Source organism: Bombina bombina, chromosome 8, assembly GCF_027579735.1.
Source record: "Bombina bombina isolate aBomBom1 chromosome 8, aBomBom1.pri, whole genome shotgun sequence".
Classification (NCBI taxonomy): domain Eukaryota; kingdom Metazoa; phylum Chordata; class Amphibia; order Anura; family Bombinatoridae; genus Bombina; species Bombina bombina.
The window spans coordinates 250,794,936-250,808,751 of NC_069506.1; the positions used below are offsets into that span (position 1 = coordinate 250,794,936).

General features: G+C 38.3%; 1 protein-coding gene across 2 annotated transcripts in view; it reads right to left on the bottom strand.

Annotated features, from left to right (window-relative positions):
- LOC128639093 (phospholipase A2 inhibitor and Ly6/PLAUR domain-containing protein-like) overlaps positions 1–13,816 on the bottom strand; it is a 121,178-nt gene that overhangs the window by 67,903 nt on the left and 39,459 nt on the right. Inside the window, exon 2 of one of the 2 annotated variants that reach the window (XM_053691245.1) lies at positions 11,964–12,083. In XM_053691245.1, the coding sequence (XP_053547220.1) occupies positions 11,964–12,083 (120 nt within the window). Of the gene's footprint in view, positions 1–11,963; positions 12,133–13,816 lie in introns of those variants that run through there. The other variant, XM_053691244.1, reaches the window with a different exon arrangement.

Sequence of the window (13,816 nt, forward strand, 5' to 3'; positions counted from 1 at the left end):
CAAAATGCCTATAAATAAACCCCTCACCACACCCACAATTCAGTTTTACAAACTTTGCCTCCTATGGAGGTGGTGAAGTAAGTTTGTGCTAAGATTTCTACGTTGATATGCGCTTCTCAGCATTGTTGAAGCCCGATTCCTCTCAGAGTACAGCGAATGTCAGAGGGACGTGAAGGGAGTATCACTTATTGAATACGATGATTTCCCTAACGGGGGTCTATTTCATGGGTTCTCTGTTATCGGTCGTAGAGATTCATCTCCTACCTCCCTTTTCAGATCGACGATATACTCTCAATTTACCATTACCTCTACTGATAACTGTTTCTGTACTGATTTGGCTATCTGCTATATGTGGATCGATGTCTTTTGGTAAGTATGTTTTTTATTACTTAAGACACCTCAGCTATGGTTTGGCACTTTATACATTTATATAAAGTTCTAAATATATGTATTGTACTTATATTTGCCATGAGTCAGGTTCATGTATTTCCTTCTGCAGACTGTCAGTTTCATATTTGGGTAATATAAACATCTTTTATAGAAAAAATTTTCTTACCTGGGGTTTAGTCTTTTTTCAATTGACTACTTCTTGCAAATTGCGGGTGGCATTAGGCCCGCGGGTGCGTGAAATGCTAAACTTTATTGCGTCATTTTTGGCACGGAAAAATACGTATATGATGCAACTTCGTCATTTCCGGCGTCATACTTGACGCCGAGACCTTTCACACGGTTGCGTCATTAGTGACGCGAGTGTGTCATTTCCAGTTATTTTTGGCACCAAAATGTTTACGTTACGTTGTGCGTCATACTTGGCGCCAAACTTTTTCATTATTTCAATACCCCATTGATGTTTGTCTCTTGATTTTTTCTCTATCAGAGGCCTATGCTATTTGCTTTTCTTCCCATTCCTGAAACTGTCATATAAGGAAATAGATAATTTTGCTTTTTATGTTGTTTTTTCTCTTACATTTTGCAAGATGTCTTTATCTGATCCTGCCTCAGAAGTTTCTGCTGCAACATTGCTGCCTGACATTGGTCCTACCAAAGCTAAGTGCATTTATTGTAAAATTGTTGAAATTATTTCGCTGAATGTCATTTGTAATAGTTGTCATGTTAAACTTTTACATACAGTTAGTGTATCCATCAGTAATAGCACATTGCCAGTTGTAGTTCCTTCAACTTCTAATGTGCATGATATACCTGTAAATTTTAAAGAATTTTTTTCTGATTCTATTTTGAAGGTTTTGTCTGCATTTCCACCTTCGAATAAACATAAAGGACTTTTAAAACTTCTCATTTAGTTGATGAAATTTCAAATGTCCAACAACATAATTTATCCTCTTCTGATGAGGATCTATCTGATACTGAAGAACCTTCCTCAGACATTGACACTGACAAATATACTTATTTATTTAAAATAGAGTATATGCATTCTTTATTAAAAGAAGTGTTAATTATTTTGGATATTGAGGTAACCAGTCCTATTGACGTTCAGTCTAATAAACGTTTAAATGCTGTTTTTAAACCTCCTGTGGTTTCTCCAGGGTTTTTTTTTCCTATTCCTGAGGCTATTTCTGATATGATTTCTAGGGAATAGAATAAGTCAGGTACTTCTTTTATTCCTTCTTCAAGGTTTAAAAAATTGTATCCTTTACCAGCAAAATCTATAGAGTTTTGGGAAAAAATCCCCAAAGTTGATGGGGCTATTTCTACTCTTGCTAAACGTACCACTATTCCTATGGAAGATAGTACTTCCTTTTAAGGATCCTTTAGATAGGAATCTTTAATCGTATCTAAGGAAGGCCTATTTATATTCAGGTCATCTTCTCAGACCTGCAATTTATTTGGCTGATGTTGCGGCTGTATCAACCTTCTGGTTGGAGAATTTAGCGCAACAGGAATTGGATTCTGACTTATCTAGCATTATTTGCCTATTGCAATATGCTAATCATTTTATTGTGATGTAATTTTTGATATTATCAAAATTGATGTTAGATCCATGTTCTTAGCTATTTTAGCTAGAAGAGCTTTGTGGCTTAAATCTTGGAATGCTGATATGACATTTAAATCTAGATTACTATCTCTTTCTTTCCAAGGTAATAATTTATTTGGTTCTCAGTTGGATTCTATTATTTCAACTGTCACTGGGGGAAGGGAGTTTTTTCTGCCTCAGAATTAAAAACCTAAGGGTAAATATAAGGCTTCTAACCTTTTTTGTTCCTTTCGTCAGAATAAGGAACAAAAATTCAATCTTCCCCCAAGGAGTCTGCTTCCACTTGGAAGCCTTCCTCAAATTGGAATAAATCCAAGCCATTTAGGAAACCAAAGTCAGCCCCTAAGTCCGCATGAAAGTGTGGCCCTCATTCCAGCTCAGCTGGTAGGGGGCAGATTAAGGTTTTTCAAAGATATTTGGATAAATTCTGTCCAAAATTAATGGATTCAGAGCATTGTCTCTCAAGGGTATCGAATAGGATTCAGAGTAAGACCTCCTGTGAGTAGATTTTTTCTCTCACGTATCCCAGTAAATCCAGTAGAAGCTCAGGCTTTCTTGAAGTGTGTTTCAGACCTGGAGTCTTCAGGGGTAATCATGCCAGTTCCTCCTCAGGAACAAGGTTTGGGGTTTTATTCAAATCTATTCATTGTACCAAAGAAGGAAAATTTATTCAGACCAGTTCTGGATCTGAAAAATTTTGAATCGTTATGTAAGAGTACCAACTTTCACGATGGTGACTATAAGGACTATTCTTCTTTTTGTTCAGCAAGGACATTATATGTCCACAATAGACTTGCAGGATAAATACCTTCATATTCCAATTCATCCAGAACATTATCAGTTTCTGAGATTCTCTTTTCTAAACAAGCATTACCAATTTGTTGCTCTTCCATTTGGCCTAGCAACAGCTCCAAGAATCTTTTCAAAGGTTCTGGGTGCCCTACTCTCTGTAATCAGAGAACAGGGTATTGCGGTGTTTCCTTATTTGGACAATATCTTGGTACTAGCTCAGTCTTTGCGTACTGCAGAATCTCACACAAATCAACTAGTGTTGTTTCTTTGGAAACATGGTTGGAGGATCAATTTACCAAACGTTTCTTGATTCCTCAGACAAGGGTCACCTTTTTAGGCTTCCAGATAGATTCAGTGTCCATGACTCTGTCTCTAACAGACAAGAGACGTTTAAAATTGGTTGCATCATGCAGGCACCTTCAGTTTTAGTCATTCCCGTCAGTGGCTATGTATGCTGAATCAATGTACGACACTCTCTGACATGGTGGATAGATCACCATCATTTAATTCAAGGGGCTTCTTTTGTTCGGCCAACCTGGACTGTGATCACAACATATGCGAGTCTTTTAGTTTGGGGAGCTGTTTGGGGATCTCTGACAGCACAAGGGGTTTGGAAATCTCAAGAGGCGAGATTACCAATAACTATTTTAGAACTCATTGCAATTCTCAGAGCTCTTCAGTTTTGGCCTCTGCTAATAAAAGAACCATTCATTTGTTTTCAGACAGACAATATCACAACAGTGGCATATGTCAATCATCAGGGTGGGACTCACAGTCCCCAAGCTATGGAAAAAGTATCTCAGATACTTGTTTGGGTGGAATCCAGCTCTTGTCTAATCTCTGCTTATCCCAAGGGTAGACAATTGGGAGGCGGATTATCTCAGCCGCCAGACTTTACATCAAGAGGAGTGGTCTCTCCATCCAGATGTGTTTTCTTAGATTGTTTAGTTGTGGGGTCTTCCAGAGATAGATCTCATGGCCTCTCATCTAAAAAAGAACCTTCCCAGATACCTGTCCAGGTCCAGGCATGTTCAGGAGGAAGCAGGGGATGCACTGACACTTCTTTGGTGTTATCATACTGCTTACATTTTCCGGCCTCTAGTTCTCCTTCCAAGAGGGATCTACAAAATCATCATGGAACAATCATTTGTGTTGCTGGTGGCTACAGCATGGCCACACAGGTTTTGGTATGCGGATCTGGTTTTTATGTCCAGTTGCCCACTTTGGCCAATTCAGTTCAGCCAGACCTACTATCTCAAGGTCCGTTTTTCCATCAGGATCTCAAATCATTAAATTTGAAGGTATGGAAATTGAACGCTTAGTACTAAGTCATAGAGGTTTCTCTGACTCAGTGTTTAATACTATGTTACAAGCTCGTAAATCTGTTTCTAGAAAGATTTATTATAGAGTTTGGAAGACTTGCATTTCATGGTGTTCTTCTCATAAATTCTCCTGGCATTCTTTTAGAATTCCTAGAATTTTACAGTTTCTTCAGGACGGTTTGGATAAGGGTTGGTCTGCAAGTTTCTTGAAAGGACAAATCTCTGCTCTTTCTGTTTTATTTCACAGAAAGATTGCTATACTTCCTGATATACACTGTTTTGTACAGGCTTTAGTTCTTATTAAGCCTGTTATTTAATTAATTTCTCCTCCTTGGAGTCTTAATTTGGTTCTGACGGCTTTACAGGTTCTTCCATTTGAACCTATGCATTTTTTGGACATTAAACTACTTTCTTGGAAAGTGTTGTTCCTTTTGGCCATCTCTTCTGCTAGAAGAGTTTCTGAGTTATCTGCTCTTTCTTGTCAGTCTCCTTTTCTGATTTTTTTCATCAGGATAAGGCAGTTTTGTGGACTTCTTTTTAATTTTTACCTAAGGTTGGGAATTCTAACAACATTAGTAGAGAAATTGCTGTCCCTTCCTTGTGTCCTAATCCTAAGAATTCTTTGGAAAGTTCCTTACATTCTTTGGATGTGGTAAGAGCTTTGAAATATTATGTGGAAGCTACTAAAGATTTCAGGAAGACTTCCAGTCTATTTGTTTTATTTTCTGGTCCTAGGAAAGGTCAGAAGGCTTCTGCTATTTCCTTGGCTTCTTGGTTGAAACTTTTGATTCATCAAGTTAATTTTGAGTAGGGTCAGGCCCCGCCTCAGAGAATTACAGCTCATTCTACTAGATCAGTCTCCACTTCATGGGCTTTTAAGAATGAAGCTTCAGTTGATCAGATTTGCAAAGCAGCAACTTGGTCCTCTTTGCATTCATTTGCTAAATTCTACCGTTTTGATGTATTTGCTTCTTCGGAAGCAGTTTTTGGTAGAAAAATTCTTCAGGCAGCTGTTTCAGTTTGATTCTTCTGCTTTTGATCTAAGTTTTTTTCTTTCATATGAAATAAACTTATATTTTTGGGTTGTGGATTAATTTTTTTCAGCAGATTATGGCTGTTTTTATTTTATTCCCTCCCTCTCTAGTGACTCTTGGGTGGAGATCCACATCTTGGGTATTGATATCCCATATGTCACTAGCTCATGGACTCTTGTCAATTACATGAAAGAAAACATAATTTATGTAAGAACTTACCTGATAAATTCATTTCTTTCATATTGGCAAGAGTCCATGAGGCCCACCCTTTTTATGGTGGTTATGATTTTTTGTATAAAGCACAATTATTTCCAAATTTCCTTTGTTGATGCTTTCTACTCCTTTCTGTATCACCCCACTGCTTGGCTATTCATTAAACTGAATTGTGGGTGTGGTGAGGGGTGTATTTGTAGGCATTTTGAGGTTTGGGAAACTTTGCCCCTCCTGGTAGGATTGTATATCCCATATGTCACTAGCTCATGGACTCTTGCCAATATGAAAGAAATTAATTTATCAGGTAAGTTCTTACATAAATTATGTTATTTTACAATCCAATGTTCTTCACATAATAGAAAAACTTCTATGTATTGTTCAATAGATATTCCTATATATATCTGTACTTACCTATACACACACACATATATATACACAGTATATATATATATATATATATATATATATATATATATATATATATATATATATATATATATATTGTGACAGAAAGCAAGGCCTGGTTATAAATGGAAGATATTTGAGACCAAGCATTGTACATGCCATTTCTCCTTTCAGTTAAAACCCCAGGGAGAAAGAGTGTGTATTTGATTATGCAGTTGATAAACTGTGTTCTGGGTCCCTGGGGTTTGGGATAATTGGAGAGAGGGTGGGCCATTATCCCAGACAGCTGTGAAGCTGTCCAGCAGCTAATCACAGGTGTGGCTAATTAGAAGTTGTGAGGGTTTAAATAGCAGCCTCACTTAGGCCTTGGGAGTTAGTTACACAGCTACAGAAGCTGGTGTGTGTGTGTTTGTTACACTGTGTAAAAGACTTTTGTTCCTGTGAACTGTAAAAGGACATTATTTTTACAAAGCACTTGTGGAATGCTGTGAAGTGCTGGGACACATTTAAAAGTACTTAACTTTGCTGCAGAGGAAGGATTTCTCTCTTTTGAAAATTAACTGCCTGTTTGTTATTGCTGTGGAAAATAAAGCCTTTTAAACTACAGTGGATTGTCCTGTGCTGCATTTGTGCCCTAGAAGACCGTGGTTAAAAGTGTTTCCTGTTACACTTGGTGGAGAATCCGGGTAACCACGTTGTATGTCTGTGGGCATAATAATCTGAAAGCAACATGGAGGAAGTCATTAAAGCTTTGATCCATTCTAATGCTATACAGCAGGAGACTAACAGAAAAGCTGCTGAAAATAGTGCAGCACTGCAACAGTTGGTCTTGGCCCAGTCAGAGAGTGCTATGCTGCTGGCTAAATCACAGAAGGAGAACACTGAATTGTTGATTCAACAGATGGCTGCTGTGCAAGCTGAGACATTCAGGAAGACCCGGGAGGAGCAGCAAAGTGCTACACAGACTCTGCAACAAGAGGTTCAAGCCATATCAGAAAGACTGAACTCTGAATATGTTGGTGGCAGCCAAGGTTCCAGAGTAATAAGGGCTAGTCATTATCTTCAAAAAATGACAGCAGCTGATGATGTTGAGGCGTATCTTTTGGCATTTGAACGCACAGCAGAAAGAGAAAAATGGCCGACAGTTGAGTGGGCAAGTATACTTGCGCCATTTCTTAGTGGTGAACCTCAGAAGGCCTACTTTGATTTAGAGCCAGCACAAGCCAGTGACTATGAGAAATTGAAAGCAGAAATCCTTGCACACCTGGGGGTGACTTCGGCAGTCCGTGCACAAAGATTCCATTCCTGGATGTTTTCATCTCATAATGCTGCAAGATCCCAGATGTTCGACCTTATACACCTTGCCAGGAAGTGGCTGCAACCAGAGGTTAATTCGGCTACCAAAATAGTGGAACTACTGGTGATGGGCCGGTTTCAGCGTGGATTACCTGCTTCCCTGCGGCGGTGGGTTAATCAAGGTGATCCTCAAACAGCGGATCAGTTGATTGTATTGGTCGAAAGATTTATAGCTTCAGGAGAAGTTTTGCAACAATCTTCAATGGATCAGCCCCACATTCCCAAGTCCCAGAGCTCTACAAGAACTGGTAAAACTGTTCAGGGGATAAAGGGAATAAGAGAGCAGCAGGTGTATAGGCAAAACACCAGAGACATTTCCCCAGGAATTAAGGAAACATTTAAATATAACCAACCTGTAAGATGTTTTAAATGTAATGAGGTTGGGCATATTGCTAGAGACTGTGATAAAGATGAATTTATGGACTGTAATGTTGCACATTCACTATTGTCTAATAGCAACAGCTCTGTTAATAATGATTCCCATTGGTGTACTGTGACGGTTAATGGTTAAAGTGTCTAGGGCTTTGCTTGATTCAGGAAGTATGGTCACACTAGTGGCTAAATCTTTAGTACCAGATGCAGTATTAGATTATGGGGAAAAAATGGGAATTATCTGTATTCATGGAGATAAACGGGAATATCCTACAGCTGAGGTGGAGATTGAGACTCAGTGTGGTAAATTAAAATATTGTGTTGGTGTAGTACCAAATTTAGCCCATGAGGTGGTGATAGGGAGAGATTTTCCAAAATTTCTGGAGTTATGGGAATCTCCAGAAATATGTCAAACTTCTGATATTTATGTGTTTCCTTTCTCTGAAACTGATTTTGAAGGGGGGTTCCATTGAAAAGGAGAAAAATAAGATTTATTGCCCTATGCCTGTATTAGTAGGTGATCAACCTTCTCAGAGTAATGAAGTACCAAGTACTAGCTCGGAAAATATTGATGATTTGATAGATCTGGTTGGTGGCCCTGGTAATTTTAAAAAAGCCCAATGGGAGGATCCAACATTGATAGAGGCAAGAAATAATATCAGGGTTATAAATGATGTTGTGACACAGCCAGGAAATGTATTACCCTATCCTTATTTTGAAGCAGTTAATGATTTGGTATATCGTGTAGAGAAGAAAGGAACAGACATTGTTAAACAACTTTTGGTGCCCCAGACTTTTAGGAACACTGTATTAAATCTTGCACATAACCACATTCTAGGGGGGCATTTGGGAGTTGAGAAAACCAAAGAGAGAGTTCTTAGAAGGTTTTATTGGCCAGGGATATTTGTAGCCATCAAGGATTATTGTGCTTCATGCCCTAAGTGTCAACTTACAGCTCCTGCTAAAGATTTTTCGTAACCCTTTAGTGCCCTTGCCTATAATTGATGTGCCTTTTGAAAGAATTGCTATGGACTTGGTGGGTCCGCTTGTTAAATCTGCTAGAGGACATCAGTATATACTGGTAATCCTTGATTATGCTACACGCTATCCTGAGGCAGTTCCCCTTCGTAACAGCTCTGCAAAGTCCATAGCAAAAGAACTCATGCTAATGTTTAGCAGGGTCGGGATACCTAAGGAAATTTTGACTGACCAAGGAACTCCATTTATGTCCAGGGTTACAAAAGAATTGTGTAAGTTGTTTGGCATAAAACAACTAAGGACCTCAGTATATCACCCTCAGACTGATGGTTTAGTAGAAAGGTTTAACAAAACTCTCAAAAGTATGCTAAGAAAGGTAATTGACAAAGATGGGAGAAATTGGGACCTTCTGTTACCCTATTTAATGTTCTCTATCAGGGAGGTTCCCCAGGCTTCTACAGGTTTTTCCCCATTTGAACTGTTATATGGGCGGCATCCCAGGGGATTACTAGATATAGTTAAAGAGACTTGGGAGCAAGAGACAACACCTTATCGAAGTATTATTGAACATATTTCCCAAATGCAGGATCGTATGGAAGCTGTCATGCCCATTGTAAGGGAACATATGGGAAAAGCACAGGAAGCACAAAAGTACAGCTACAACCGTAATGCTAGAGCCAGGGTGTTTCAACCTAGGGATAGGGTGTTAGTTCTGGTCCCTACAGTTGAAAATAAATTCTTGGCTACTTGGCAGGGCCCATATGAGATAATTGAGAAAGTGGGTGATGTTAATTACAAAGTAAGTCAGCCAGGGAGAAGGAAACCTGAGCAAATATATCATATAAATCTGTTAAAACCTTGGAAAGATAGGGAAGTTTTAGTTGCCTTAAAACCTACAGAACTCCCTGTCACTGAACCAGAGGTAAATATATTGGAAACCCTATCTGTACATCAGAAGCGAGAGGTCAAGGATTTTATTAGAATAAACAAAGAGGTATTTTCTGTGGGTACCGGGAAAAACTAATGTTATTAAGCATGACATAATAACAGAACCAGGGAAGAAGGTCTGCCTTAAACCCTATAGGGTTCCTGAGGCTCAAGGAAAGGCTATTAAACTGGAGGTAGAAAAAATGTTAAAGCTTGGGGTAATTGAGGAATCACAAAGTGAGTGGAACAGTCCAATCGTGCTTGTTCCAAAGCCGGATGGTTCATTAAGATTCTGTAATGACTTTCGTAAGCTTAATTGTGTTTCCAAATTTGACACCTACCCAATGCCTAGAGTAGATGAGTTAATAGAAAGGCTAGGAAAAGCACGTTATCTCACTACAATTGATTTAACGAAAGGGTATTGGCAGGTGCCTCTCACTAGTCAAGCAAAGGAAAAGACAGCTTTTTTCAACCCCAGAGGGCTTATTTCAGTATACGGTGTTGCCATTTGGTTTACATGGGGCCCCCGGCAACATTCCAGAGGATGATGGATAGAATTCTGAAACCCCATGTTCGTTATGCGGCAGCATATTTGGATGATGTTATAATTTATAGTACAGATTGGGAATCCCATCTTCCAAAAGTTCAAGCAGTACTTGATGCAATACGGTCCGCTGGGTTAACTGCCAATCCTGCAAAATGTACTGTTGGTTTACAGGAAGCTAAGTACTTGGGTTATACTATTGGTAGAGGATTAGTTAAACCTCAAACAACAAAAGTAGAGGCCATACAGAACTGGCCACAGCCTCTAACTAAAAAACAAGTAAGAGCATTTATTGGGATAACTAGTTATTATAGAAGGTTTATCCCGAATTTCGCTACAATTGCGGCACCCTTGACAGATCTCACAAAAGCAAGGGCCCCAATTATGATAAAATGGTCCCCAGAAGCAGAACAAGCTTTTAAGCATTTGAAAGATGCCCTTTGAGCCCATCCAGTTTTGGTAACCCCCAATTTCGCTAAAGATTTTATTGTACAGACAGATGCCTCTGATATTGGTTTAGGAGCAGTTCTCTCGCAGGAGTGTCAGGGAGAAGAGCATCCTGTCCTTTTCCTAAGCAGAAAACTTATTTCACAGGAAAAGAACTATTCTATAGTGGAGAAAGAATGCCTTGCCATTAAGTGGGCTTTAGAGACCCTTAGGTACTATCTGTTGGGAAGAAAATTTAAATTAATAACAGATCATGCTCCTCTCACATGGATGAGTCAGAATAAGGAAACAAATTCAAGGGTTACTAGGTGGTTTCTTAGCTTGCAACCCTTCAATTTTACTGTTGAGCACAGGGCTGGTCTTTTGCAGGGCAATGCTGATGGTTTGTCTCGGGTACATTCATTGATGTCCATGGTCGCTCAACCCACTGGGTGTGAGCTGGGGGGGAGGATATGTGACAGAAAGCAAGGCCTGGTTATAAATGGAAGATATTTGAGACCAAGCATTGTACATGCCATTTCTCCTTTCAGTTAAAACCCCAGGGAGAAAGAGTGTGTATTTGATTATGCAGTTGATAAACTGTGTTCTGGGTCCCTGGGGTTTGGGATAATTGGAGAGAGGGTGGGCCATTATCCCAGACAGCTGTGAAGCTGTCCAGCAGCTAATCACAGGTGTGGCTAATTAGAAGTTGTGAGGGTTTAAATAGCAGCCTCACTTAGGCCTTGGGAGTTAGTTACACAGCTACAGAAGCTGGTGTGTGTGTGTTTGTTACACTGTGTAAAAGACTTTTGTTCCTGTGAACTGTAAAAGGACATTATTTTTACAAAGCACTTGTGGAATGCTGTGAAGTGCTGGGACACATTTAAAAGTACTTAACTTTGCTGCAGAGGAAGGATTTCTCTCTTTTGAAAATGAACTGCCTGTTTGTTATTGCTGTGGAAAATAAAGCCTTTTAAACTACAGTGGATTGTCCTGTGCTGCATTTGTGCCCTAGAAGACCGTGGTTAAAAGTGTTTCCTGTTACAATATATATACAGTATATATATATTTCTATGTATATAAGTATAGATATATATTTCAACAGAAAATATATATATTGATATATTTGTTAACAATACATAGAACCTATTCTTGTATGTGAGGAACATTGGAATGTGAAATATGAATAATTTATGTCAGATTTAGTGCTCTTAGTTCAAACGTGATCTGGTTAGCGCACACGTATAGGTGTTAGGGATTTTTCAGTTTGCCTGCTCTATTGAAGTCTATGGGGAGAATACAATATCATGATGGCAAGCGCACGCACATTTTTTACTTTCAACTTGTTATGCGGGCACTACACAATGTGTGCAAAAAGTTAACTTCTAGCAAAGTTAACATTTGAGTGGGAGCGCTAAATAGCGTGCCACTTGTAATGTAGCCCATAGTATACAAACACTAACGATATATACACATCCTGACAATCTTTAATTATTTAAGTGTTATTTATTAAAGCAGAGTTGTACCCTAATCCCATGACACAATTCTTCATTAAATATTTTATGAAGCAAATTATCAGTTAATAAAATGTATCCTCTTACCAAAAGTTGTTTGGGTTAGGGTCATCATGCAGTGATTTTGGGATGAGTCACACTTGGTATAGTGACCCGAGCAGGTAATTGCATTAGTTGTATAGCAAACGTCACACTCCAGAGCAGCTCCTAAATATAAAATTAACATAGAAAATATAATATAAATAAGATAATACATTCTCAGGAAATATGGTTATTATAGTCCTGGAAAAGCATTTTAATGGCATTCATTTTCTTAATGCCAAATAAGGTGATGCATTGTTTTGTACATTCAGTGCAGCATACTTAAAAGGTAAAATAAATACTAAACTTTCACAATTTAAAAATCCATTTTACTTGTATGAACAAATGTGCTGTGCCATCTTGCTTTTCTATGCTGAAGAGTAAACCTGGGTAGGATCATAGTAACTCAGTAATATCTTTTCTATGGCAGCAGTGTTTGCAACAATGTATAGAATTGTTACAATCATATTTTTGCAAACATTCCTAAAGACACGTGCATGATCCTATGAACCTACCTAGGTTTACTCTATAACAAAGAATACAAAGAGAATGAGACAAATTTGTAAAATAATAAATAAATGTTTTTTTTTAAACAATTAAATTAAAATTGTGCTTTTGCTGTCCCTTTAAAATGACTTAACAATATATCTTAGTTCATTATGCAAACTTACCATGAGAGATTATTATTTTGAATTTAAACAGATCTTCTTTACTATATGCTTTTTAAAGGAATATTTAGTCTTTGCAGCCAATAAGAAGCCACACCCACCCACTGTTATGGTGCTATAGTAGGGTGTATTGGCTGCACCCACCAAAAGCTTTCCGATTTAAATGAGTTCAATGTCAGAAATTGGTGTTAAGTGTATATGCTTTCACAATTTGAAAAACTTTGTCTCAAACTTAAACATGGATTGGTTAGTGTAAGGCAGTCTTAATCCATACTTTTCATCTAGAGATCTGTTTAACCCTCTGTAACCTAGTTTGTTACCAAGACAATCAACGGAAATCAATGTAACCAAAAAAGTAAATGTTTACTTCTAAAACAAAGTAATATACTCACTGCCTATTTTATTGTCTTACTGAATATTTTCTATTAATTTGGCCCTTTTGACTTTGCTCTATCATTGTGTGAGTCACAGCCTTGAATTTTTATTTTCTGGCACTACTTCATAACATTTGTCTGTTTGGGTACATCAATATTTAGTCCCCATTCCACCATTCTTCTCAAACCTGTATTCCTGGAAGGCCTTCCAGCACTTTAAAATATGGCCAAAGGTTGAGCTTTTAGTTATTTCCTCTTCTAATAATGCACACATTCCAGAATTCCCTGTATTTCTGCTTGCTTGAAATGATGCTTGAGCCAGTTCTCTATTTTATACTAAATCATCTTTACAAATTGTGTTATTTCTATTTCCACAACATTGTTAACCTTTTAACATTGCTAACTTGTGACCCACCTTATTACTCAATACACAACAAATGTTTTAACCTACACACTTATCATGTTCTCACTTAATTACTACAACACTTTTCTAATTGGCCTTGCTCTAAACAGACTTTTCACACATCTCATCTCGCCCACAGTATATAATCTGCTGCTCCTCTAGGTCATGAATCTATCTATACTGGCTTTTTTATTATTTTAACCCTAATATACAAAGCTGTTTACAACCCTGCAACCAAACAACGTCCTACTATATGAGGCCTATTTATCAAGCTCTGAGCTTGTGGGCCCGTGTTTCTGGCGAGTCTCCAGACTGGCCAAAAACAGCAGTTATGAAGCAGCGGTCTAAAGACTGCTACTCCATAACCCTGTCCGCCTGCTCTGAGCAGGCGGACTGAGATTGCTAGAATTCAAC